The sequence below is a fragment of the Heterostelium album genome, assembly GCF_000004825.1.
Source record: "Heterostelium album PN500 unplaced genomic scaffold PPL_scaffold14, whole genome shotgun sequence".
Lineage (NCBI taxonomy): Eukaryota > Evosea > Eumycetozoa > Acytosteliales > Acytosteliaceae > Heterostelium > Heterostelium album.
In genome coordinates, this window is record NW_008805076.1 from 689955 (window position 1) to 717926 (window position 27972).

The window sequence follows — 27972 nt, forward strand, 5'->3', positions numbered from 1 at the left end:
ATTTTAATTAAAACTTTGAATTCAACATTGGAACATTTTGGAATTGTTTTGGAACACCAAATGATTGTATGATATCCTTTGAGTTTACTGTCATGTCTTCGCATAGACGTACCAGAGTGTTCTTGATCTGCTTGCATCGCTTTTTGCTGATGATCGAGTGTTCAATGTAGAATCCACGGCTACGATCGATCAAGTAGAGTGCATAGGTGGTGAGAATCAACTTGAGTATACCGGCAATCTCTGGTTTAGCATTGGCCAACATACGTTGGTAGAAGATCTCAATGATACGACGTTCGACATGTGCTTTCGCCAAGATGATCAAATGGTCAAGACATTTGTTCCATGCACTGAAACCACCGTGTAGCTTTGCCATCTTTCTGAGACGCATCGCTGCCATACGACAGAGACGTGACTCACGGTATCCCAGTACGTAGATCAAGAACTCCGGCGACAAGATATCGCCACTGCTGAAATAGGTTGCCATCTCTTCGGTGATGTTATTCATGAGGAATCCAAATGCACCTTTCTTTTGCATGTCGGTAATCAGGTCTTTGGCAACCTGTTGGCAGAGTACGGTGTTGTCACCCTCGAGTGTCAACATGACATCAGCATCGATACGCAACAAAGCAATAATATTACTGGCGAGGTAACCTTGACCACCGGAACACTCTCTTGCGTTTTGGAGTGCATTAACCGATTCCCATGTCGAGAATGCCTTGAATCCACAAATCAATGTTTCTACTTCACGTTGATCCACAGCCGATACCTTTGCCCAACGCTCTTCAATATACATCTGAACAACACCCATAATCACAGAACCTGCCAAAGATGGCATCAATCTAGATTGATGAGTTGAATAGTGAATCAATAATTCTTCTGGTTGTTGTGGTAATCCAAATTGTCTTCTCTTAAAAACGAATGTTTAAGGTTAGAAAAATAGAATATATGGAGAAATAATATTGATGATATATTTACCTGGAATGCATAATTAATTGCAATGGATAATGCAGCTTGTGATGCACCTACACATCCACCACTAACAGCTAAACGAGTGTAGAAGAGAGCTGATAACATGGCTGTGAAACGCTTTCCTTGGTTCTTGTGAATGCTGGTGTAGACACCGTTGACGTCGATCGATCCATGAGCATCCAAAAGTGCATCATAAGGAACTTCGAATTGATCGAACCAAAGATATCCATTGTCAGTTCCATTCAAACCCATCTTTTCGCCGCAATCCGACCAGTTTACACCTCTGAATAAACTCTTATTGGTATCACGAATTCTCACTGCGAATCCGTGGAGTCCATGATCCTGAGCTTGTTGTCCGGCATGAGATGGCATCAATAATCTAGCAAAAACCACTGCGAATTGTGCCTCACCTGAATTTCCTAAAAATACCTTACGTGCCGATGCGGTTGGAGTTTGGATTACAAAAGATCGACGGGCGTGGTTGTAAGTTGCAATGGTCTCGAGTGAACGGATATTCGATCCATGTCCGAGTTCTGTCATGGCAAAACAACCTGGTGCTTCGAATTTACGGACGGAATCATTGTAGAACTCCTGGTGTTTGGCAGTACCGAGATGAGCAATCGATCCACCGTAAAGCCAGACGTGCACACCCATCTTTACACTGGCAGAGAAGTCACAAAGCATTCCGATTACGACAGCCGGTGCCATTAGACGTCCAATCTCTGACTTGATATCTTTGTAGGCAATTCCCGATTGCTCGAGGAAAGCTTTGCATTTCATGGATGCGTTTCTACGGCGAGAATTCAAATCACCACCGTCCGACAAAATCGAGAATGTCGGTTGATTAAACATATTTCTGAGATGATCTAAAAATGGTTCGTAAGGTCCATCCATAAAGGATTTCAATGCTGCAACTGGAAAATCGATTTTAGTTCCATTGAGACAAAGTGGTTTGAGTACTTTTGGTGGTTTTACAGTTGATTGTGGTTGTTGTTTTTGTGGTTGTTGCTGTTGCTGTTGCTGTTGTTTTATAGCAGCTGACAATTGTTGTGGAACTTTATTCAAAGATGATACATTTAAACTACTATTGGTATTATTTGATTCCATTTATTTGTCAATTTATTTATTTATTTTTCAGAGCTACCTTTCTATTATTTTTTATTTTATTTTTTTCAAAAACCTAATATTGTTGAAGTGAAGTGATGATGTATTTAATATATTTGTTCTTTTTGTATGTATGTGTGAAAAGATAACAAGGGTGTAATGAAAAAAAAAAGACTTCACCTGACCTATTTTACAAAAAATTGCAATGGATGGTTGGTGGTATTGGCTTGATTTGATTTTTCACAAGTCGAGGAATCTTAAAAAAAAAAAATCAGAAATTAAAAGATTTTTTGGTTTTTTCGATTTTCTACAAACCTTGCATGCTTTTTTACATTTTTTTCATAAGATGATTACCATCACCCCAGAATAAAGATCTTTTGGTTGACAAATCATAGGATTTATTAGCAAAAAAAATACGATGAATTTTCTTTTTTTTTTTTTTTTTTTCTCTATTTTTGTAAAAAAACTGATTGATTTTTGTAGTGTTGCAAATCTAACAGTTACAATAATAGTTGATATTTTTTTTAGAAATGAATCTGGGGTTGACAACTCTCGAGTAACCAACATTGAACCCAAGTTAATGTAATTGTCAATCTATTTGATTAGAATGATGAAGAAGCTAAATAATAAAATATCTTTTTAGATTTGAACCGACTTGATTATTAATTAAGTCCAAGTTCATTTCAATTTAATTGGTTCTTTTGTTATGATGTCCAAACCAAAGTTGTAAGATTCTATTCACAATTTTTGTTCTTCTTTGAAGACCCAATTCATTCATATGAATGAGACAGGGTCACTATGTTTGTTGTATCTCATTCACATCAATAAACCAGGTGATCGTGTAGAGAATACCCTTTTCTTAGTTCTTATACCTAAATCTATGTACGTGTAAGTAGCTACAATAGCATACTATAAATATATATATCAGTAAGAGATTACTAAACATTTTATATATATTATTTAAGTAAAGGAAGAAATTATCATATGATATGCAGTTTAATAAATTCAGAGTTAGTAACTTTAGAGTCAGAACTTCTTTGTATGACAAAGAATACGATTCTTTTGTAACTCGACAAGTAGCGCTATTAATGGTATGTTTGTTCAAAGAAATTGTGCTGAGTCAATTAATAAGTGTAAATATAAACATAGTTTGTCAATTCGGTATGTTTGTCTTCATCCCTAACACATGTATTTATTTTGTCATCTTTCAAACTAAAGGAAAATTATTAAAGGATTTGATTGACAAAACAACAGAAAAATTGATAAAAGTCACTCAATTTTTTTCATTAAATTTTTAGTTTTATTCCAAACTGGCTTGGCAAATAACTCTATAATTAAAACTATAAAAGTGGAGATTAAAATTTAATTTTTTTAAATTATTAAATTCAAATTCCTCTAACAGCTTTCTAAATAATTATGAATATGTAAGTGGATTTTTAATTTTATAGTTAATTATTTAGTAGATTCACACAATTATTATCTTTTTCAAAATATTTATTTCTATAAATCTTCTAAAGAATGTCATCAAATCAGTATTTAACTAAAAGATCATTTCCAAACGGTTTTAAAAAATCAGATATTGCAGCTCAACAAAGAGAACGTAGTTTTTTGAGATCAACTCCTTTGTTTGAGAGCAAAGGAAATAGTATTACTAAATCTATTAGTGTCGATACTCATCAACAGCAATTGGTTAGAGATGACATTACAATTCCAAAGGTGGATCTCCAACCAAGTTATGAAGATACGAACAGCCATTTAGAAAATGGTGAAATAGAGGAACCTTTTAATAACACAATCTCTTCAATTCCGGTGCTTTCGACTTATCCACCTGAGTTTTCAAATACAATTAGCTTTCCAAAGCTAATGACTTTAACTTCTCAGTTGCCAAAGTCTATGGATCAACCCCATCTCGCCAAACAGAATCAAATGTATGTTACCCCCAATCGACCGTCAGTTTCAAATGATAAACAAGTAAGAAAGACTGTTCAAAACCCAAAAACAGCAATGTTAAATCAAAAACACAATAACTACAATAGTAACAGTAACAATAACAAAATCAACAATAGCAATAGAAATAACAATAACTACAATAATTACAACAATATTAACAACAACAACAATGCGATTAATTCGACTCCTCTTGGTAGTATTTCTGTGTATCACAATAGATTTTATTGTCCCAAGAGTAAACGATCGTTTATTATCACTAGAAATGTTCAGACAGTTATAACTGAAGAGCAACCAAACGTAGATATGTCTCTTCCTTCTCCATGGGTACTCAACTATAATAATACCATAACAAATGCAATACATCACACCAACTCAATTAGATATCAACAACAACAACATCATCAGCAACAACCATTTTATCAATAAAAAAAAATAAATAACCTATGTAATATATTTAATAAATAATTATTTTTAAACTTTAGAATAGAATTAAATGAAAATTCATAAAAATATCAATCTTTTGCAGAGGTGATGAGTTTTGTTTGATAAAAATATACTCTGTTTTTTTTTATTATTATTAACACATAAAAAGAGAGTATTAAATAATTAATGAATATTATAACTCTCATTAGATCAAAATCAATGGTATGAAGTCACCTATCAATTCAGTTTTTAGTAATATTTATCTATTAAGACATATAACATCATTTATCAGAGAACAACGTGATAATGACTGTCCTTTAAATGATTACAAATATTATTATTTACATCGTTATCATCAGTTTACTGATTCACGTATCATCAACAATGGCTGGTATCATCTGTTAACTGATAGAATCAAAACGGGTCGATCGCTTCGATTCGATACAGATGATGCATTGTTACTTTGTCAGCAAGTCAGAGATATCGATGTATTCACAACGGTCTACAATCACAAGAAGATCTACTTCACCAATCCCGAATGCTTACTATCTGCCATCGGTTCCGGTAATATCGCTGCCACCCGGATTTTGCTGAAACAACGATATCCAGTTGACCATTCCACTCGATACACACGAGAATTCCTTATCGATAAAGCGGTGTCGAGTTACCAATTTGATATGGTGACGTTCCTCATCAATGAATTATACACTACAACGACAGAGAAACAGCTTTGTCCGTCCATCGAAAAGCTGTTCGATAAGAAAGCACGGATGTCATGGAATAGTAAAACTACCGACCTCTCAGAAATGGAGAGAATCTTTAGAGCAACGAGAAACCAACCATTATCCAATCTTGAAACCATTCTACAGTCGTTCAAAATGTATTATACACCGAAACAGAATCTTAATTCAGCATTCTTCAATCTTAAAAACCACTTTTCAGTGATAATTAACAACTATCACGAACCAATTCAGTCGTACCTAGACCAGCTCTATTGTTTTTGTAAAGTCTATGGACTACTTAAAGATGTTGAACATTTCAAAAGACAAGCAGACTTCCTACTTCAACTATCGATATCCAATTGTGTCAATACAATCGCTAGCTTTAAGGAAAGAGTAGATCTTACAATGGATAAATATCAACCAAGCCAACACAACCCAAATCGTCAACAAATGAATTACTTTATTCAGTTGATAAAGTTGGTACAACTGATCAACGGTGGTCAATTCCCTATGCTTGAACAAGAGAACATAGAAAATATAATTATCAGATCAACCGGACATGCATATATCATTTCATTCTTGATTCATCATGTTTTCGAATATGTACCGAGACAACTTCTAATTGAAAAGCTTGGTAATGTTTCGGATTCAATCGATTCCACCATTGTAGCATACAATTACTTTACAAGAGAGAAGTCAACAAAGACATTGGCAGAGATGATAGACGATCGTTGGTACCGATCGGCAAAGTGTGCAGCTTGGGCGGGTGATGTTGAGAAACTAAAGAATCTATTGGCTGGACGCACTCTTCCGAAAGTCAAAGCTGCCATCACAGATGAACTCATCAAACTATCGATAATCAACGAAAAGATCAATGTTTTGGAATACCTCGTTGTTCAATACGGTGCGAATCTCAACAAAGAGAATATAGAATCAATTGGTTTGGTTGGAAGTTTCTCAAGTATGCAACTGTTGCTCGGCGAATCATTGAGAGCTGGTGACTATGACCAAGAGAATGTTGTGTCGGTACACAAGATGGCAATATTGAGTGGTCAAACTAAATTCATTGAATCGCTATACAATGAATATCCAGAGTATGATAGAGTGTATTGGGATGAATCTGTATTCTCTGGAAATGTAGAATTGGTACGTCTTAACTTGGATCAATGTAACCGTCATCAACAACCAATCGATCAAAAGTTTTTGCTTGATCTCATAAAGATGGCTATCGAACTGGGTCAAATAGAGGTATATCAATTCTTTGTTGATAGAATACAAGATCGATCCATTTTGGATGAATTACCACCAAATCATCAATTGTTATCACCGTATGACAAACTCTATCCAATGTATCTCTATCAAAAACAACAATAATAATAGATTATCATGTAAAATAGGATTTGGAGAGTACATCGATTTTATTTTGTCAAAATGATGTCATATTGAAACAAAAATGTAAAAAATAAATTACACTGTTTCAGTTCTATTTTATAAAAGATAATAAAAATATATTTTCTTGATTAAAATATTAAATACATAGTAAACAAATTAAAATAGATTTAAATGAAGAATAAAATAGAATAAAATAAAATTATTTTAAGAACAATTTATTAAGCAATTATCAATAGTTTCCGGTTGTTTGTTCTCTAGTTGACCAGGTACGATAGAGGAAGAGATCGGAGTCTTGGATGAGGCCAGAGTCGCTTGGAATATATCGGATGGTAGTGAATCTGGGCGTGTGACGGGAGGGACGATATCAGGAAACAAAGTAGAGGTTGATGGGATTGAATCATTATCATTATTGCTTTCGAGATCGTTCATTGTAAGATCATTTGTTGTGGTTGTTGTTGTTGTTGATGTTGGATCTGTAGATGCCGTTGATCCAATGGTTGTTGTGGTTGTGGTGGTGTTGGGTGTTTCTGTTAATTGTTCATTTGGATCTGCCATCTCTCATGTGATTTGTAATTAATAATAATAAAGAGTTATTTCTAATAATGTTTTATATAATCTAATTTCTAAGTTTTATTTTAATCCTTTTCTTATTTATTTAATTTCTTTAATTTTATATCTTGAATATTGAATCAATTGAATATTGAATGATTAAAGTGAATGAATCTTTAACGTCGCGTTAAACTCAATATATTCATTATTGAGAAGCTTGACGGCTGAATGTTGAATACTTAATTTAGAAACAACAGAAACAACAGAAACAACAGATTCTAATTTAATTATTATTTTGATCTGTTGTTTTGAACTATTACTTATTTAGTTGATTTAATTAATTTAATTAATTATAATTGACTGATACTATATGTTGGCTGGTGACTATTATTGATGATGTTGATTGATAGGTATTGATATTGCCTTGGTGGCTACTTTATTGTCCTTAGACGGACAACACCGGTGGTGTCGACTTAAGAATTTTTGAAAGCGGAAAACAAATCAAAGGATATTGGATAGTTTTCACTCGTGATTGGAATTTCTTTTAGCCATTCCAAACCGAAATCATTGGCAAGCCATGGCATCCTTAGAGAATGACACCAAGAAAATAGCAATTTTTGAACTAGATGATACCATACATTTTTATAATGATGGTAGCGCTTAAAAATGACAATTTTTCTAATATTAAATAAAAATTAGTATTCTTATTATTTTTTGATAAATTTGATATAAATAGACTCGTCTAGTGATTGTCTATCATTATTTCTTTGTTTTGTTCTTTGAGTTACTTTGATTGAAATTACATATTTTAAAAAAATAGAATAAAATAGAAATTAATTTTTTTTTTTGATAAATTTGATATCAATAGACTCGTAAAATGATTAGTTTCTCTTAGTTGCAACATTTAGGTATTTGCAGAGATTGAAGTTACTAGAAGTTGTGGTGATATTTCTTCGAATCTTGGTTGTGACAACCAAAAACAGATTTTTTTTTATTTTTTTATTTTTGTGCCAACAACAAAAACGCAGAATCTTGTTTCGCTTTGCATGATCGCATCACTAATTCAGAATCAAACACATTCAAATGATAGAAACACCAATCAATTAAGTTCAGTTCAGATCATTCGCTGATTGAATCTCAATCATTTTCTGTTGTGTATTTTGTTGTTGAGAAACATCTTTCTTAATAAAAATTTATAAATTTAGGAAAAGTAAGCCCTAACAATGTTCATATCTAGATTGGCTTATCTTGCAGGATCAATGAACGTAATATCCAGTCAAGCGGATAATATTACTATTTTGATAGGAAGAATGAATAGGTTTAAATAGCCTGGATGATCATTACTTCATTACTTTCACAATCATTTAATATTGTTATACAAACAATTATAACAAGTTTAGTTTTAAAGACATGTCAACTACAACATTATTATCACAAGCAGGAAAACAAAAAATATTAACATTTGCAAATGTTTGTAAGTAAAAATTACTTGATTTTAACAAAGATATATTTAGTTTAATCTCATTATTTCTAACTACTTTAATAGTCCGTTCTAAATTCGCTGATTCATTCGGAAACTTCCTTGAGAAATCGACTGCTGCTTCAACTTCTCTAGTTGTTGACATGTATAATTGTATGGATTTATTGAAATTTGATGCATCATAAAGGTCGGTCGGTCGTTCGTCTGTCAACTAATACTATCAATCTTTATTTTAGCTAATGTACCGATTGACGATAAGAATTGGGTAGTTTTAATGACAAACATCATTTCCGGTTCTTTAGCTGCTATTCCAGGTTAGGTCCAGCTCTTTGTGCAGGTTCTCTTTTGGTTTTCAATATCATTCTCAACAACTCTGCAATTGAAGACAAACAAAACAAAGAGATCTACGATATCCTCAATAGAGCAACCAGAGGTCTTGTTGCTGGATGGAATCAGGCAAACATCAAAGGTGCTACCAACTTGATAGAGCAGCTCCTGGAATTCCAATTGCTCCTCGCTAAAAACAAGCCAGTCGATGCCGATTATGTCAAGCTGAAATCGCTGACTCAAGCGGTTCTCGACTATCTCAATTCTCATTCCGACAGTATGTTACTCGCCGGCGTACGAAGTTGTTAGTTTGCCAGATTACGCCGCTTACATATCCGTACATTTGAAGTTCCTCGAGGATGTAAACAATCGTAGTGAATACTACAGACTCACTGCTACAGAACAACAATTGTATCTCAGTCAACTCGATCAACTCAACAAGAAATACATGCAAAAACTGCAAGCCGTCTATTATATGGGTCAGAAAGAGATCGAACAGATGTATCCCGACAAGAAGTATGAATCCGGTGACTACAACGCCAGATTCAACCATCTCCAACAGTATCGTAACTTTATGATCATTCACGTTTTCGATATGATCAATCAGTCGTTCTTTGTCAAAAAACATGGGCCATCCCTACGACTTTATCAATCCGAGAGCGCTCTACTCCAAGGTCTTTTGCCAGACCACCGATGTAATCAACACCATGATTAATGGTCCGCGAACACAAACCATAGGTGGCGTAAACAAAGCGGCGATGGACAGCTACAGAATGTCATCGACCGAACTCCAATACTATCTCTACACTGAGAAAGCGCACTTCTATGTCTCTGATATCAAACGTATCTTGATCTATGCAGACACTGAAAATATCTATGCCATTCAGAACGATTATATCGATTCATTCAACAACTACAGCAAGCGATACGGTGAGAACAAAGGAGAGTTTGTCATTGTCGGTGCAATCGATTCGCCTCAGTTGATGGTCAATCAAATTCCAAATGCTGGCGGTTCACTCAAATACATTGGATTGCCAGGTTCCAACCAGAAATTCGGTGCAAGCAACCACTTTAAGCTGCCAGTTGAATTGGTTGGATATGCCAAACACAAGATCGGTAGAATCAACGGAATAGCTCGTGCCACCTCTGAAAATAGAAAAACCGATTTCTATGGTTTAATATTTACAATGTTCCCGAGCAATGTCAATTTCTTTACCAATCTCAGTACAACAACGTTGACTATTATCAATGGTTCTAAAGTTGATTATGCAACTCGTAAGTTAATTATAAAATATTTTTAGTATTATAACAAACAATAACAAACTAATATCTATTAAAACAACAATAGCAATTGGTAACTATGAAATTATGCTTGATCACCAAAATATTGGAATGGATTCTATCAAGGCTCGTAATTCAGTTCTCTACAATGTTGAGTGCAGAGCCAAAGCCACCAAATTTATTATTAACATCTTTTGTGAACTTTTCACTGCTGGTTTGGTAGCATCCATTAGAACACAAGAACAAGAGGACAAAGATGCTTTAACTTTCAAATCTACTGCCAATGGTTATTTCATCAACTTTTCACCTATGACAATCAATCTTTCAAGAAAGTTGGTGCTAACTCTAAACAGAGAAACTATCATCAAACAAGTCATCTTCATTCCACTTGCTTAAAAAGCAAGACCAGAACTTCTATGCATATTGTAGAAGATGGCATAGTTACAGATGATAATACCAGTACTTCTTTACATATTGTCACAAAAAATAAATAAACTTTAAAGAAGATGTATGCTTTCTCACTCTTTATTAATTAACAAAAAATACAACAGTTTATTTATCTATTTGGCATCAGCCAGATGAGTAATACCACGATCTTATAGTATCAAAATCGTGTTGATGAAACTGAAACGACCAGATACTAAAATTTAAATTAATTAGATGCCTAAACCTTTTAAATATTGTAATAAAAACTGATTGATCTCACAATGAATTATTTTATTGAAGACTCGAAATTGTAAAAAAAAAATGTTTGTGGGTAGAAAATCAAAAAAAACACTTGTGAACATCACAAGACCAATTAATTTAAATTTATTTTATTTTTTATTTTTATTTTATTTTTGATTGATTAAAAAAAAACAAAAATTACTTCTTTTATTTTTTTTATAAAAAACTTTTTTAATAATTTAATTTAAATAATATAATATACAACTTTAATAAAATGGTAAGTATATATTTAGATATACTCTAAGTTTATAAACTTTGAATCTAAACTAATGGTATTTACTCATATAAATAGGCAAACAGAGTCGAATTAGGAGATTTCACATTACCAGAATTGAAAACCAATGATTCACAGTTTCAATCACACAGATACTCTCATCCAGTTGAGAGCATACAATTAAATGTATTTATTATACAAACAATATACCTCAACATATTAACCAAATAAAGCAAAGTAATCACAAACCAAGCAATACATAGTAGTTAAACAAAAGAAAATAGATAGAGATAAGATAATGTTCGATAAATTATCATTGCTATTGCTATTCAACAACAAAAATAGCGATACGTTGACAAATAGTGTCTATATAGATAATAGACAATATAGATCGATTGATCATATGATAGATAGTTATGTTAAGATGGAATTAAATTGTTATAAAAGAAATGATTATATTTATTTGTTTGTTTTTATTGGTTGGTTGAAAGAAAACAAGATTTATGTTATTAATTTTTCATTCTTTTCAATATTATATAGCAAGAGAGTGTAGATAATAGATTAAAGAATTTTGCAGTTTCAAATGTATTTGGACAACAATTGACAATGCACTACGAAATCGAAAAGCAAATTTATTCACAATTCCGTAGATTACCAACATTACCAAGCTCGATGGTCGGTTTAGAGACTGTTCTTGGTTTGGATGAAGATTTTGATTTTGCAGACTTCTTGAATGGTACTGTTACACTATGATTAATCATCTCATTTTTATACAACACCAACAACTAACATAACTATAATTATCATTATTATTATATAACAGATCCAATGATGTCAGAGAAGCCATTACCAACTTTACACGATGCTATGGAAATCAGATTGGGAATGACCAAGCCAAGTATTCTTAAATTTTAATTAATTCAACAACAATAACAACCAACAACACAGCACAAAACAACACTACACAACACGATCTAAAAACAGTATACATGATGTATAATATATAAAGTATATATTAATATTTAAATGTTAGATTATTAAATAAAACAATAAAATAGTATTCAATTTGTACAAAAAAAAAAAATAAAAAAAAATAGAAAACAGTTATAGATCTTATTGATTGTTGATCTTTGTTTTTTTTGATATAATATAATAAGAGTAAAGTTTATTATTATTGTCCAAAGTTAAAACTAAATGTATAACCACCTTGTTGTTGTTGATGATGACCATGATGACCACCTTGGTGACCTTGAAAACCGAAACCGAATGGGAAACCTTGTTGTTGTTGATGGAATCCTGGTTGTCCACCACCTTGTAGATCATCTCCACGATCGTAACGTTCACGTTTCTCTGGATCCGATAATACCTCGTAGGCCTCTGTAATATCGATGTACTTCTTCTTGGCGTCCTCGTCGTTTTGATCGACCTTGTCCGGGTGATGTAACACCGAGAGTCGCTTGAATTGCTTCTTGATCTCACGCTCGGTCGCTGCTTTGTCGACACCGAGAATCTTGTAGTAATCCTTTCTGCTCGCTTGCTTCTGTTTCATTTGGGCACGTCTGATTCCGTCGTGGATCGCTCCGTCGTTGGGACGCAGCTGACTGGCCTTCTGGAAGTCAGAGAGCGCCTTGTCGTAGTCGTCCAAATACATGTAGGCTTCACCACGATTGTAGAATGCGTCGGCCGACTCTTCGATCGATATCAGCTTGGTACAGGTGTTGACGGCGTCCTGTCCTTTTCTGGTCTTGAGCAGTGCTTTGCACTTGAGCAGGTAGAGTGGCGCCGAGTAGATGGGCGAGCTCGACTCTATCTTGAGAGCGGCTTCGATCTCCTTGAGCGTCTCATCGAATCGGTTCTGTCCAAAGTATTCTTTTGCGTTGTTCGATGCCTTGTCAAAGTTTGTGTAGTCCTTGAGTTGCTGCTTCACCATCTGATTGTCCGCGTCAAACTTGAGTGCGTCATTCAGATACTTGATGGCGGCATCCTTCTCGCCGATAGCAAAGAACGCCTTGCCACGCCAGTAGAAAGCGTTGACATTGGAACCTTCGGATTTCAATACGGAGGTGGTATCTTCGATGGTTCGCTTAAAGTCGCCGGTATGATACGATGCCTCGGCACGCAACAGCTTGATCTCTTTGATCTCGCTGGTTGTCGAGAGGATGCTGTTGAGAATGGGCAGTGCGTCTTGGTAGCGCTTCGACTCCATGAGTGCACGTGCTTCCACCAGCTGCTTGTTGACACGATCGATCAACTCGAGTTGCTTCTTGGCTTCGCTGTTGGTTGGCTTGGCTTTGAGAACGGCGTTGTAGTCTTCACGAGCCTGCTCGAAACGACCCATCGAAGTGAGAATCTTGGCACGCTTTATCTTGGCGTGAATATTGTCTGGATTGTATTGGAGTGCTCTATTTACATCGGACAACGCCAGAGTGTTCTTGCTTCGTGTCTGGTAGATTCCGGCACGCTTAAACAACACATTGATCAACGTTGGCACGTCAGCCTCTGCGGCATCACCGATCTTATCGATGGCACTCGAGTATCTATCGATCGAAGAATCAAATCTACTTTGTTTAAACAAATCATCTCCTTCTTTTATAAGATTTTCAATATCTGATTAAATAAATGATAAAAAGCGTTGATTTGTTAGTTTTCTTAATGTGTCTTGTGAATTTGATTCAAACAACAACAACAACAACAACAACAACAAATTGAATTGCTCTCTTTATCTTTTTTCTGTTTTTTCATTACCTTTTGATATTGAATTTACACCTGCAATGATGCATGTGAAAGTGAATAATATAAATAGTAAAATCGATGATTGATTCATTGTATATATATTTACTATGAATATTGTGAATGTTTTTGAATGATTTTTTGATTGATTGATTGATTGATTGATTTGATTTATAATGTATTCATTCAATCAATAAATCAATATTCTGTTTGTTTTATCGATTTCGATTTGTTCTGTTTCTAAATTACTTTCTCTTTTTTAAATAAATATACAAAACTTAAAAACTAATAAACATAAATATAAATAGATATTTCTATTAAACCCCTAACAATATTAATTTACACATTAAATTTTTCATTTTTCATTATTTTTTGAAGTGAGTCATCTTGCATTGCTTCGTCACCAACCAAAAACACTACTGTAACGTTAAAAATTAATTTAAATTTGAATTTAAATATTTTCAAAAAAACAAAAAAACCGAACGAATGTCATTTTGGAAATCAAGAAAGAAAAGAAACTAAATTAAATTATTAAGATTTAATTAAAAATAAATAAATATATTAATTAATAATGAAACCTAAATCATTTTCAAAATTTAATAACAATAATAATAAAAATAATAATAATCATAGTTTACAATTACCAAGATCACTTACCAATGAGATAAATGCTAATAACAGTAGTGAAAACGATTCATATGAAGATCAAAATCATTATAGTATAAAGAAAGGAAAGAGTAGAAAACAAGAGAGACAAAAAAAGAAAGATGAAAAGAAAAAGAGAAGACAACATTATCATCAGGTCAGAGAGGAACGTTTGATGAATCCCGAGAAACTAAAGAGAATAAAACAAGAGAAGGAAGATCGTATCAAACAGGAGAGAGCTGACAAACAACGCGAGAAGGAGCTGAGAGAGGAGAAGCGTAACAGAAGAGAGGAGAAGAGAAATCAACAAAATCAAGCGAGCATTGCAAAACTATCGGATGCAGAGAAGAAGCGTATCTTTTTGAAATCGATCGGTGGTAAAGAGAGTGACTTGCTCACCGGTGAAGACAGAGAGATTAGCTACTTGGAATCAAAACTTGGTTTGAAGAAGAAGAAGAAAGAGTTACCTTCGTCATTCAAAGAGGATGGTTTGGATGTCTTATTCAAACCTGTTAATAAGAAGAGACAATCTGATGATGATGATGACGACGATAATGAGAATGAAGAAGAAGATGACGATGCCGTTGAGGAAGAAGATCAATACGGTGTTTCAAACTCTGATAAACTCATGGATGAATTGGAAGATGCATTGGATGGTATCGGTGCTGATCCAGGTTCAGATGAAGATGATGAATTCGATACAGATCCAGAGGATCAAGTTGAAATGTTAGATGATATAGAGTTAGATGAAGATGAGGAAGAGGAAGAAGAAGATGAAGAAGAAGAAGATGAAGATGTAGATATGTTGGATGGGGATGAAGATGACCAAGAGTTTGATCTTGATGATGAAGATGAAGAGGATGTTGATGAAGAAGAAGAAGAAGAAGAGGAAGAAGAAGATATACAATTAACAAAAAAGACAAAAGAGAAGAAGGTTGAAACAAAGGAAGATATCTATGGTAGAATTGTAAATGCAAAGACAGGAGAGATCATTAAAGATAATAAGGGTGTTGGTAGTGAAGGTTTAGGAAAGTATGTACCACCACATCTTAGAAATTTGACACAAGATACCAACAACAACAACAAGTCATCGACATCAGCAACAACATCGACAACACCGACAATCCAACTTAGTCAAGATGATTTGAACCTAAAGAGAAAGTTAAATGGTCTGTTCAATAGATTGGCAACCAACAACTTTCATTCAATCTATCATGATATTGTACAGTTATTCAATGAGAAACCAAGAAATAGTATGTATTACTTTAAAAAAAAGATAGTTGTTTACTTACTTATAATCAAACTATCATTAATTATCATTTAGTTTTAAAGCATTTAATTACAGAGTTATTATTAAATAATTGTATATCGAGTGAACAGGTTATACATTCAATTATTCATGCCAATACTGCATTGATTGCAGCTATTCATTGTGGAATCGGTACTGATATCGGTGGTTATTTCATTGAGGAGCTATATAAGAAATATCAAGATGCTTATTCTTCTTCAAAGTCAATTAATGTTACTTCAAATTTATTATTAATTATTATTCATCTTTATAATTTCCAAGTATGTATTAGTGTCAATTCATACGTTCATCTATGAAATCAAATAAATATTAACTATAACATTTATTATTAGGTATTGGGTAGTGTCATCATTGTTGATTTAGCAAAGGTTTTTATAGAATCGTTCAGTGAAGATGATATTCAATTATTATTATTATTAATACAAAGTAAGTAAATACTATATTGTTATTTATTAATAATATCTTTGTTTATTGACAAAAAGAATATATTTATTCTATTTTTTTCTATTAATTAGATGGTGGATATCAATTAAGAGGTGAAGATCCAACTGCTTTGAAAGATATCATTTTGTTGGTTCAAAAGAGACAAGCTGACGTCAAGAAGGAACAAACCAATGAAAGTGTTGTTACAAAGCTGAGTTTTATGATGGAGACAATCACCAATCTAAAGAACAACAAAGTAAAGAATACAAAGTTGATAGAGACCGTTGCAACCCTGAAGAAAGCAATCAGATCACTTCTAAAGTCAACAGAGACATCGATGTCATCCAACACTTTGCGAATTTCATTGAAGGATCTCTCTTCGATTGACTCTGCCGGTAGATGGTGGTTAGTCGGTTCATCGTGGGCCGGTCGTGTAGATAAAGACGGAGTCATTAACTTTGGAAACGGTGGAAATAGCGGTGGTAGCGGTCAACCAATGAGTCAATCGGCGGTGATTGCTCAAGCCAACGCTGGTTTCACCGACGAGTTGATGCAGTCTGCCATTGCCAACAGAATGAGTACACCGCTCCAAAAGACATTGTTCTGCACTATCATGTCGGCCGACGACTTTATCGATGCCTTTGAGAGAATCATGCAGTTGCAACTCAAGGACAAACAGGACCGTGAAGTAATCAACATCATCTTGCACTGCTGCTTGAAAGAGAAGAAGTTCAATCCATACTATTTCCACTTGATTCAAAGACTTACTTCACACGACGAAAACATTAGATTCACTCTGCAGTATGCTCTCTGGGACCGTCTGAAGGACATTGCCAGCAGCCAAGTATCATCGCTCATGGTGCTTGCCAACTTGATGTCAAAGTTGATTGAAACTCATATATTCTCGTTGACATTGTTGCGTGTGATCAGCTTGGAGCGTTTGGATCCCAAATCGATTGTATTCTACCGTTTGTTGTTCACCTACCTCCTGACACTTTCATCGGAGCGTGAAACCGTCGAGATCTTTGAACGACTCTCTCTGATTCAAGACGAGAACCGTAGATCCAAAAAGAAAGATGATCAAGTACAAAACATAGAGACTCTCAAGAAAGGTATTGCCGTATTCTTTTTGCATGGACTCATATCACCAAACACTGAAAACACAGAACAAGTTCAACTTTTAAAACAAAGAGTTAAAATGGTTAAGCCACTCTTGAAATCAGATATCAACTTAAATTTCCTATAATCATAATAAATCAATCAATTAATTGTTTTATTTATTTACATTTCAAGTGATATCAAACGAAATCTATCATTTTAGATTCTGAAAAAAAAGTCAATTAAATAAATAGTTTTTATTTCTGTAACTTATTAATAACAACACCATTGCTGAGTCGATAGACAACCTGGATTGTCTTTAAGCGAACGTAATGCAGATTAGAAGCCGGGGCCTAGGCTGAATAAATAATATTATTAATAAAAATTTTATTTAATTTATTATTTTTCAAATTTATTTATTTTGAAGAGTCTCCTTTAAAAATAGTTTGTATAATTGTGGCTACATGAAATAGAATATAACTTTTATTTAATTGATTATTTTTGTTTAAATTTATTATGGTGTAATTGTTGTAGATGCACACCATTGTCGATCTTGATTATCAATATCTCGAAAGAATGGTTCACATTGATTGGATTCAATTGAGTATTTGAAATTACAATCATTGGATGAACCAAATGAATAGATACAGCTTGATTCCGGTGATTCTCGATGATACATTACGCATGAATACTGTGCATTTGTGAGAGGAATAGCATTGAGATTGAAAGTTTGTTTGGTTTCAACGTTATATTTGATGAATTGTTTGTTGGATGAATCTAATATAAAGAAATTTCCATTGTTATCATGACATGCTGAGTATGGTATAATGTCAATTTGATGATCTATTATCGTTTTATTTGTCAAATCGAATTGAAATAGCTTATTTTGATCATATGATATTGAATATAATGAACCTTTGAAAATCATCGATGATATTTGACGATCATATCCTTCAAGTAAATGATGATATGATTCGAACTTCATTGTATGGATGTTGAATCTATCAATTCTATTTTTTCTGTGGGCTCCATTCACTAAGTAGATATGATCTTGGCCATCATAACAAACTGATATATAATAATCACCTTTGATTCCTTCGATTTCACCAATATGTTCTATTGACTTGGATTTGGTAGAAATTTTAATCCATTTTAAAGTACTGGTGTATCCCCCGAATATATAGATATATTCACCAACTGAAACAATCGAGGAGTAAGTACAAGAAAATTTGTAATCAAACTGTAGTTCTTCAATTGAATAGTTGTTTGATGTGTTGATCAGTGTTGCTCCTTTTGATTTGTGAGTTGTGAAAATATATGATTGTTTATTATCATTGCTGTTTGATACAATTTTATCAAGTTTGATTGAATTTTCAATAATTGAATTCAATTGATTGAAATCATGTTGTTTGATTGATAATTTATAAGATGATATTGAATCGTCATTATTGTCAGTGACTGTTGTTGATTTAAATTGATTGTTGTATTTATGAATGATATCTAATAATAGTAATTTTGAATCATCGCCATGTTGTTTGATAAGTTCATCAATATTTAAATAGTTATTATTTTTATCATAATTAAACAACGTTTGATTGTTATCATTGATGAATGATTGTAATGATGAACTGGATGTTATTGATTTCATTATTGTTGCTGTTGAGTACAATGATGTTGTATCTTCAATAATTGACTGATTATAATCACCACTATTATCACTATTATTATTGTTATTATTATTTAATTTATTAAATATCTTTATAATATTTATTAAATATTTCAAATGATTAATATTATAATCGATTGAATTTGTGAGTGTATGTTTATCATTGATAATATCTCTTTGTAGTTTATGCTGTTCTCTAATGAGATATTGATGCAACTGTTCAAAGTGTTCTTTGATTTCATTCTCTGTTGTTGATAATGATTGAAATCTTGATGTAGATGAACAAAGTGATTCCCATATCGATTTAAGTTTAATATTGATTTGCGATAGGAAGTTATTACTATTGTCACTATTGATATCATTATTGGTTTTGGTGTCAATAATATTATCTACATTAAAATTACTCAATGAATCTTTGATCTGATCAATATGTTCCCATTCTGAATGATCAGGATGAGCTTGGTAATGAATACTGATACATATTGAACACATCAAACTATTACATTGGTAACAAATGAATTTCGGTGATTTTTGATGCTTTAAACATTTAATTGTCATTATTAACTTCTAAATCTTTCTAATGAGATAATTAAAGATTTTAAAAGAAAGAGAAAAATGAAAAAAAAAAATAAGTAAAAAACAAATCAATTAAAGGAAATTAAAATTTTAAGTTAACTGATCTATTCTGATTGTGTAATGGGGGTCACAAAATTAGATGAAAAAAAATAGAGTCCCGACTTTGGAAATAAATTGTTCTGTTTATTGTTATTAAGTTAATGATTGCGGAACATGTTCACCACTTTAGAGTGTTGTTGTTGTTGTTGTAGGGTTATATCGATATTAATCAGATGAATAGGATCGCCCTTTATTGATTTTGTATTAGTTAATTTAGTGTGATTGCGAATATAAGAGGTGTGGATAAGTGAGAAATTAAATTTAGAAATGTTTGCAATAGTTTTGTATAAACATATTTTCTAACTGTTTATCTTTTTTATTAAAAAAAATACAATTTAAAGATATTACCTCGTTATTTCATGTGAAAAAAAAAAGATAAATAATTGGATTACTTATTCAAACAACAAAATTTAAATTATTAATACTTTCTATCCTTTATTATGATATAATATCATTCGGTGAAGGAATGTATCGGAATCGAAATCTGGTTGTGACCAGAGTTGTGTTAGATTGATTTCCACTTTGTTGGTGCCTGGTATGACTTTGGACGCTTCCAGTACTTTCTTATGGTTTCTCAGTTGTGCAAGAATCTCATCGTCACCCGATTCTGTTTTCCATTTGACTAGCAATGCTTCGGCAGTGTTGATTGCTTTGATCGCTTTGAATGGTTCACCTCCATTGATGTAGATGTTGGCGAGTTTCGCACACTCTCTCGCAAGCTCGGTGGAATGCGAGTGACCAAGACGAACAAACATATTATGAACTGCTTTCTCTGCGTATTTCACAGCATCCTTGTAATTGTCCTCCTGAATGTACAGCCGAGCGAACGAGTCATAGACCTCACCTATTTTCTTGCTATTCTCGTGGAAGATAGTTGATCGCATTTCCAAACACTTTGCCAACAGACCCTCGGTTTCTTTGGTATCGCCAGTGGTCATCTGTTGAAGTGCAGTGCTCAGCATGATATTCGTCAAGATTGCATTCGATGTAAGTAATCCTGTTTCAGTTGGGGTCAACTGAGCATTGCATTTACTACATTCAAATACTCTATTGTTGTAGTTATCAAAAGTCAACCCTTCATCGTCTTCGTCATCATCTTCTTCAGCCTCGATTTCACTTGTCAATTTCGCAACATTAACTGTTTCCAAAAGAGTACCAGCACAAAAATATGATTTTCCATTCGTAGTTGGACATCTCAATGGATTTGGACCTGCTTTCCTAAGAAAAGAATGATTAAAAACAATTTAAACATCAATATTAGTTGTTTTGATTACTAAATATTAAAGTTGATTAAATAACAAACATACTCATTACAAGATTTACATCTACAAATAAAAAAGTATTCGGATTTCAAAGCTTTCAATCTTTCTCTTAGGTCTAGATGATATATATGTGGACCATAGGAAATTGATACTTCTTCATTCTTTTCTATATCTTTTAATGATCTAAAAATAAATAGGTTAGTAAACTCTGTTCAAATTAATATGTTTTCTCTTATGTTATTAATAACATATCATATTACTTACTTGATTAAAATTGAATTTCCTTTATATTGTACTAATGTGTTGTTATCACATGAATGATTCAAGAGTGATGCCGTTGGGAATATTACATAGGCAACCTTGACAGTGACGTATCGCTGAATTCCGTGCTGACAGAACTCATCTTGACCAAGAATCACTGGAATAGAGAAGATATAGGTTGAAAGCTGACAGAGATGACGTACCAGTATAAGAAGATTGTAATCGGATTTACTGATTCCCAGTGATTTGTGATGGATATTCAAGAAACGCTCTAGAATACAAGCTTCAAAGATAATCGATGCAAGTTTACTATTTGGATGTTCATTGTAGTGCGGATCGAACGAATAGATCAAATCGTAGTTTGGACTATAGATATTGGATTTCGCTTGCAACGGTTCACCATTCATTTCATCGGTATCATCCTGAATATTATCCAGCAGATCGGAAGCATCATTCGATATGATACGTGTTGATTTCGATGGTGAATGTAATTGACTACTATCTATATTGCTATTACTACTATTGTTGTTGCTACTATTTGAAAACATAACCTCTGGTTCAGGAGGATCGAATACACCTGTTGGTTGTGGTATATATTGTGTATCGATATTATTCTCTACTACGGTAACATTTGATTCTTTCGATTTCGACGATGCTCTTTCCTTTGATTTCTTTGCCAATATTCTTATTACCATCAAACTCTCTGTGGAACAAAGCAACAAGAATCCTTTTCCACACTCTTTCTCGTGAAAGTTATTATAATCCTCTTTCAAACATTCATCACCACAATATTGTGCAAGATTACATTTCTTACAACTGTTGTTGTTGTTGTTGTTGTTGTTTTAAATAAAAACCGGTTAGTTATCTTTAAAGTGTTTGATTAGCTACTGTTACTTACTAAATAGGTGCTAATATCTCTTTTAAACAATTGTGACAATAGGAGGAATGTGAGTAACGATCGAGACAGAATACGTATGCTTTCTCTTGGAAGAGGATTGTGTTTGATGCGATGAGATCGGTGGTTTCACCGAGACGACCAACACTGTCCGATCCATACTTGAAAGCTATACGCTGGTCGACTATCGATGCATGTCGCGGTTCCGTTGGCATCTCCTTGTCGATGAGATCACCCAGATTCATCTTGTTGATCTTCTCGAGGTAGTTCTCAATCGATTGGATATCAGAGGGATCCGACATCTTTGAGACGAGTTTGTGTGCCTCTTGGAAGTCGGCTCTCGCCTTGTGGTGACGCTTCATACTGAAATAGCATATTCCACGACGATACAGCAGCTTGTGTACGAGGTAATCAGAGTTTCTACACTCCAATCCTCGGGTTGCTTCGATAGCACCCTCTTCAAACTTCTCTAGATGCACCAAACAAAGACACCGATTCGAGTAGATCGAGCTTAGAACCTGCTGATCTTTAGTGGATTCCGTGTTGTAGAGTCGCAGTGCTTCGGTGTAGAGTAGCAGTGCATCCAAGTACTGTTTCTTTTGGAACAAGTCATTACCACGACTTTTATAGGCTTTACTAAGTTGTTGAACTTCTCCATGAGTTGTTTGTTGTTGTTGTTGTGCTGCTTGTTGTAGAGTGAGTAATGAATCATTACCGGCACGAGTAGATTGGATTAGAGTTGCTGTTGTCGAGTTTATGAATGAATCGATTGTAGATTGTTTAGCTTCGACTATTGTCTCCCACACGGGAATCGACATATCGATCTTATCGGTTATGCTGCTCAGCTTGTCGTATCGCATTGCCATACTCTTTAGTTGTGAATCCTTCACCAGTTTCATAGCGTTGATAGAACGTGACAACGAAGCAGCTATATTATTACGATGTGTAGTCTTTGTCGCTGTGGTGGTGGTACCAGCCGATTGAGGATGTACATGTCCATGTGTGTGAGCATGCATATTTACATTATGTCTATTTAATTGATGTTGCTGCTGCTGTTGTTGTTGTTCTAGATTATTGTCATTTTGATGTTGTTGACCAGCAGCATGAAATAACTGTTGTTGAAAGAGTTGCTGTTGTTGTTGATGTAATTGCTGTTGCTGTTGATGTAGTTGTTGTTGATGCAGATGATACTGATTCAATGACGTTGTTGTTGTCCTCTTTTTTGGTTTAGTCATTTATATATAATATTAATATACAAAAGAAAACAGTTTGGCTGTCAAATTTTCAAAGATTCGTTGATAATATATTCCTTCCAAAAAAAAATAAAAATAAATAAAAAAATAAAAAAAAATTGAAGATAATGTTTTCTAAATATAATTTTTATTGTAAAAGATATAAAATATCCAAAGATTGGTTTTTTATTCTATACTAGCATAGAACATCTTACAAAATCGTATTTCCAAGGTATCAATCAATCGACTACTTCCAACATAGCACTAGTGTAATCGCGAGGCTCCGTAGTCAAACCGGCAGGGGTCGTAGGCTTAGTAGGGGTCCTTTTGAAGTAGGTTGTGAAAGGGATAGACCCTTCTGTGTCCACCATGTTAGAAGCTTCATTAAGTTGTGGTATTAAAGACATAGTAGTTTTATATTAATGATGTTATAATTATTAAGTTAAGTGTTGATGTGAGGAGTATAAAAATATATCTTGTTTATTTAGTTTTGTTGCGCTTAAATAGCTTTGTATTGAATAGTCGGTTGGCAGTAGTCGGTTGATTGATACCTTGGAAATACGACTCCAACACACTTCTACCATTGTTATTTCGACTATTAGGTTCAATGAACATGATTTTTTTTTGATGAAAATGATACATCAAATTCAAAAAATTAAAACAAAAGAACATATTATATAATTTTATTATAATTTTTATTAAATTTGTGTTTATTAATAAAAGATTTTTCGTATTTTTTTTTTTTTGTGATCTTCACAGTTTTAATTAAATTAAAATTTTAATTATTAGATAAATTGAAATTAAAAATGGTAACATATTTAAATCTATTACTTTTTTGTTAATAATTCTATCATTAATTAATTTTATGTTTTTTTAAAATAATTTGTTTAAAATATCAAATAATTGTTAATTAAAAAAAGAGTTCAAATTTAAAAGCATTTGATGCACAGATTGCAGGTCACACAGAAGAGACACCAGGTAGCGAGAACATTCCTAGATTCTTACAATCCGATAATGGTTTTGTATTTAAACCAGTAACAGGTAAGAGAGGCAAACGTGAAGTAGAATTCTACGAACTCTCTGAGACCTACGATATCTCATTCAGACAATACTTAGCTGCTTTCGATAAAGTTATTAAATATGGTAGTCATGGTATGTTTATAAACAATCAATATTATATATCTAACTAACAAGTTGTTTGTTTGTTTGTTTGTTGTATAGAATATATGGGTATTGAAGATTTAACATATCCTTATGAAAAGGATCATGTCAATGTTGCAGATATCAAGATGGGCACTAGAACATACGATGCCTCTGCCACAGAAGAGAAGATCCGGCTGGAGATTGCCAAGGCATCGAAAACAACGACAGCATCACTCGGTATTCGATTCTGTGGTGCCAAGCTGGTGAGACCGGACAACGGTGAGCATCTCAAGTTCGATAAGGACTGGGGAAAAGCACTGACCAAAGACAACATCTTGCACGACGGTCTTGTAAAGTTGTTTTCATGCGGAGGTGACCATCTCTTCAAGGACATCGTTGAAGCCTACCTAGTAAAGTTGAGAGCATTGCTCGTCTGGTTCCAAAACAACCGAAGCATGGCATTCTACTCATCGTCACTGCTCTTTGTCTTTGGTCGAGTGAACGCCTCCCACAAAGCACATCACAACGTCACCATGATATCGGAACACCACGGAATCTCATTGAAAATGATTGACTTTGCACATGTCGATCCACTCGACAACAAAGCCAAAGACCAAAGCTACATCATTGGATTGGAGAACCTAATTAGTTTAATGGAGCAACTATTGAAATTATAAAATCTCAAATACTACCCCCATTCTTGTAATAAATCAAAAGATTAACAATGAACAATTGTTGACCAACATCAATTTAAATATTGATTATTTTAAAAAAAGTTGATTCTATTATAATAATTGTTAAATACTATCAAAGTAATATTTTTTAACCTTTTTAATTATAAAATAGATAGTTACTACTTTTACATTTCATTTTTTTATTTTTTTTTTCATTGTTTTTACTCTACCATAAACAGATAAATAATAAAAATAAATTATTACTTTATAATTTTCAACAATAATTAAAATATCTTTCAAATTTGTTGAGCAACCTATATTACAAATAATCTAATAATTCAACGATCAAAGCTCTCCAAACCACAGGTAATCCAATGTCTAGATAAAATATCTATATTGTAGGTAAAGAAACAACACAGCTCCTTTCCACTATGTGAATTATATACTGCAAGTACTACCATTCTGAGACTCTATTGCAAGTATTTGGTTCAAAATAAATAATTTAATTTCTCTTGTCTGTGAAGTTTGAATTCGCACTATTTAAAACAAAAACTAAATTTTTTATTTTTCTTGATCTGGGAATTCCTTTTTTGGACAAAGCTTTTATCCTTTATATTTATTTTCATTATTTTATTTTTATCAAAGAATTTTAGACTTTATTTATTAAGAAAATAAATAATATCTTGTATAAAAATAAATTAAAATAGATATTTATTAATATTTAGTAATAAATTAAAAAAGAAATGGTTCTAATTTCAGAAAAAAGAAATAATAGGAATATTAAAAATGTGCATAAAAATATATTGGGTAGTGCAATAGACTATTTGTTATCACCTAAATCATTTAGAATTTTATTTACTTTTATCTATATAATTGCAATTAAATCTTTTATACAATTCACTATCACAAGAAGATATTTTGTACCTACTGAAGAACAACCTCAATATAAAGTAATTCAATGGCTATTAGTTAGATCTTTAGCTATTTTATATTTCATATCTTTTCTATCTATAAAATCACAGTTACTTGGATTGTTTGGAAAGAATGGTGTACTACCAATAGTAGAGAATGTAAAAAAGAAAAGAGAAAAGAAAAAGGCATTCATTGATTCACCATCAATATTCCTTTTAGTTCAACCCTATAAGATTACAGACTCTTTTTTAACAAATTGTTGTAATTATGGTTTATTATGCTCAACTCTATTGTTTTTAGATATATGTCCAACATTGAATTTATTTTTATTATTCACTGTTTATTTATCTTTTAAAGTATGTATAGAAATTATGAAAATATATATGATTTCTTTCTTTGTATTAATCTCATTGATTATAGAATTGTGGAGGTGAATTCTTTCAGTTACAATTTGATAATTTAATGTTGGATACTACTTTTTGGACAATTTTACTTCCACCATTTAGGTTTATACCATTTGTAAGTTTGAATGGAAGCGGATTCTATCATTATTCAATATGGTGGATGTTTCATTGGATGTCTATAAGGTTGTTCTTTGCAAGTGGAATATGTAAAATATCATCTGGTGACTCATCATGGAGTGAAGGAGTTGCTTTGAATTACCACTTCTGGACACAGCCAATGCCTATTTGGACTAGTTATATTTTCAATGAGCTTCCTCAAACTATCAAGAAACTTGGATGTTGGTACCATTTCATTGTTGAGATATTCTCTCCAATCCTATTAATGATACCATGTTTTATTAATTTTAGTAAGTTTATAAAGAAATTAATTATTTTTTGTTATTCTTTTCTTTTTATACTAACAATCTTTATTAAGATGTATTAAATTTAATATTACTACAAGTATTTATATTGGCAAGTGGAAACTATGGTGTTTTTAATTTAAATTCAATCATTATATCAGCTACTTTTTGGGATGATTCTATCTTACCTTTTTCTTTTAGAAATCTAATTTCAAAGTGGATAGTATCAAACAATGATGCCATTGGAAGTTTAATATATGAAGGATTCTTTGTTATTTTGGCATTAGCTATTGTAATATCAACTTTATGTTTATCATACATACCTTTATCAAATGTAATTATAAAAAGTACTGAAATCATGAAAATAGTAATATATTTTAACTTATCTACCAATTTTAAATTAAAACAACAATATAGCTAACTAGAGGAATGTTAGATATTAATATTAGCTTATATCAACGATATATGTATGTCGCTAGATTTGGATTGTTAAATTACTATGGTTTGTTCGCATCGATGACTACCACAAGAAGAGAAGTCATCTTCAAAGGATCTCACGATGGAAAAGAGTGGTTACAATATGAATTCAATTGGAAACCCGGTGATTTAAATAGACGACCTGACTTGATTATTGGGCATCTACCACGATTGGAATGGCGATTGTGGTTCGCTCAATTCGAGACATTTGGAATGAGTAAGAGTCAGTGGTTCGAAAATTTCTGTCAACGACTACTGGAGAACCAGCCAGAGGTAGTCAATATGCTCAGGAAGAATCCTTTCCACTCAAAGAAACCAAAGTACTTGCGTTGTGAGATTGCAGCCTATGAATTCTCTGATAACAATCCTTTCCACCGAATCAGTCACAAAAAACAGAAAGAAAAAGACGAACAACAACAGCTACCACCTCTTGAAACAGATTCACAAGGTAACATTCTAAAGTCAAGATTCGAAGACGACGGTACTTGGTGGCGTAAAGAAAAGTCTTATCTCTACTATCCCACTATGACGCTATGTGAAAATAAACTTGCATTCATAATGCAACAATAAACAATAAACAAGATAAAACTACAAGTAACAAAACAACAACCATTAAAAATTAATATTA

General features: G+C 32.9%; 12 protein-coding genes across 12 annotated transcripts; 7 read left to right on the forward strand and 5 right to left on the reverse strand.

Annotated features, from left to right (window-relative positions):
- Positions 1 to 7: 7 nt before the first annotated feature.
- On the reverse strand, positions 8 to 2076 carry PPL_10620 (uncharacterized protein; the record flags this gene model as incomplete). The annotated part of the gene is made up of 2 exons (XM_020581388.1): positions 8 to 907; positions 976 to 2076. The coding sequence occupies 2 exons, from the start codon at positions 2074 to 2076 to the stop codon at positions 8 to 10; spliced, it is 2001 nt and encodes a 666-aa protein (XP_020428175.1).
- Positions 2077 to 3591: 1515 nt separating this feature from the next.
- Positions 3592 to 4449, forward strand: PPL_10621 (uncharacterized protein; the record flags this gene model as incomplete). The annotated part of the gene is made up of 1 exon (XM_020581389.1): positions 3592 to 4449. One exon carries the CDS (start codon positions 3592 to 3594, stop codon positions 4447 to 4449), a length of 858 nt encoding a protein of 285 aa, XP_020428176.1.
- Positions 4450 to 4670: 221 nt separating this feature from the next.
- On the forward strand, positions 4671 to 6542 carry PPL_10622 (uncharacterized protein; the record flags this gene model as incomplete). The annotated part of the gene is made up of 1 exon (XM_020581390.1): positions 4671 to 6542. The coding sequence occupies one exon, from the start codon at positions 4671 to 4673 to the stop codon at positions 6540 to 6542; it is 1872 nt and encodes a 623-aa protein (XP_020428177.1).
- Positions 6543 to 6764: 222 nt separating this feature from the next.
- On the reverse strand, positions 6765 to 7115 carry PPL_10623 (uncharacterized protein; the record flags this gene model as incomplete). Its single annotated transcript, XM_020581391.1, has 1 exon — positions 6765 to 7115. One exon carries the CDS (start codon positions 7113 to 7115, stop codon positions 6765 to 6767), a length of 351 nt encoding a protein of 116 aa, XP_020428178.1.
- A 1404-nt stretch (positions 7116 to 8519) lies between these two features.
- PPL_10624 (uncharacterized protein) lies at positions 8520 to 10593 on the forward strand (the record flags this gene model as incomplete). Its single annotated transcript, XM_020581392.1, has 6 exons — positions 8520 to 8583; positions 8656 to 8734; positions 8892 to 9193; positions 9234 to 9482; positions 9577 to 10191; positions 10265 to 10593. 6 exons carry the CDS (start codon positions 8520 to 8522, stop codon positions 10591 to 10593), a joined length of 1638 nt encoding a protein of 545 aa, XP_020428179.1.
- A 544-nt stretch (positions 10594 to 11137) lies between these two features.
- Positions 11138 to 12052, forward strand: PPL_10625 (proteasome maturation factor UMP1 family protein; the record flags this gene model as incomplete). Its single annotated transcript, XM_020581393.1, has 5 exons — positions 11138 to 11140; positions 11216 to 11323; positions 11391 to 11606; positions 11678 to 11873; positions 11961 to 12052. 5 exons carry the CDS (start codon positions 11138 to 11140, stop codon positions 12050 to 12052), a joined length of 615 nt encoding a protein of 204 aa, XP_020428180.1.
- Positions 12053 to 12308: 256 nt separating this feature from the next.
- dnajc3 (DNAJ heat shock N-terminal domain-containing protein) lies at positions 12309 to 13961 on the reverse strand (the record flags this gene model as incomplete). Its single annotated transcript, XM_020581394.1, has 2 exons — positions 12309 to 13744; positions 13883 to 13961. The coding sequence occupies 2 exons, from the start codon at positions 13959 to 13961 to the stop codon at positions 12309 to 12311; spliced, it is 1515 nt and encodes a 504-aa protein (XP_020428181.1).
- A 477-nt stretch (positions 13962 to 14438) lies between these two features.
- PPL_10627 (CWC22 family protein) lies at positions 14439 to 17490 on the forward strand (the record flags this gene model as incomplete). The annotated part of the gene is made up of 4 exons (XM_020581395.1): positions 14439 to 15765; positions 15837 to 16081; positions 16154 to 16247; positions 16337 to 17490. The coding sequence occupies 4 exons, from the start codon at positions 14439 to 14441 to the stop codon at positions 17488 to 17490; spliced, it is 2820 nt and encodes a 939-aa protein (XP_020428182.1).
- Positions 17491 to 17856: 366 nt separating this feature from the next.
- On the reverse strand, positions 17857 to 19566 carry PPL_10628 (kelch repeat-containing protein; the record flags this gene model as incomplete). The annotated part of the gene is made up of 1 exon (XM_020581396.1): positions 17857 to 19566. One exon carries the CDS (start codon positions 19564 to 19566, stop codon positions 17857 to 17859), a length of 1710 nt encoding a protein of 569 aa, XP_020428183.1.
- Positions 19567 to 20111: 545 nt separating this feature from the next.
- Positions 20112 to 23336, reverse strand: PPL_10629 (SET domain-containing protein; the record flags this gene model as incomplete). The annotated part of the gene is made up of 5 exons (XM_020581397.1): positions 20112 to 20901; positions 20991 to 21128; positions 21210 to 21363; positions 21439 to 22022; positions 22105 to 23336. 5 exons carry the CDS (start codon positions 23334 to 23336, stop codon positions 20112 to 20114), a joined length of 2898 nt encoding a protein of 965 aa, XP_020428184.1.
- An 803-nt stretch (positions 23337 to 24139) lies between these two features.
- On the forward strand, positions 24140 to 25153 carry PPL_10630 (inositol polyphosphate kinase family protein; the record flags this gene model as incomplete). Its single annotated transcript, XM_020581398.1, has 3 exons — positions 24140 to 24142; positions 24254 to 24485; positions 24555 to 25153. The coding sequence occupies 3 exons, from the start codon at positions 24140 to 24142 to the stop codon at positions 25151 to 25153; spliced, it is 834 nt and encodes a 277-aa protein (XP_020428185.1).
- Positions 25154 to 25893: 740 nt separating this feature from the next.
- PPL_10631 (lipase maturation factor family protein) lies at positions 25894 to 27914 on the forward strand (the record flags this gene model as incomplete). Its single annotated transcript, XM_020581399.1, has 4 exons — positions 25894 to 26418; positions 26483 to 26873; positions 26942 to 27201; positions 27285 to 27914. 4 exons carry the CDS (start codon positions 25894 to 25896, stop codon positions 27912 to 27914), a joined length of 1806 nt encoding a protein of 601 aa, XP_020428186.1.
- Positions 27915 to 27972: the final 58 nt, after the last annotated feature.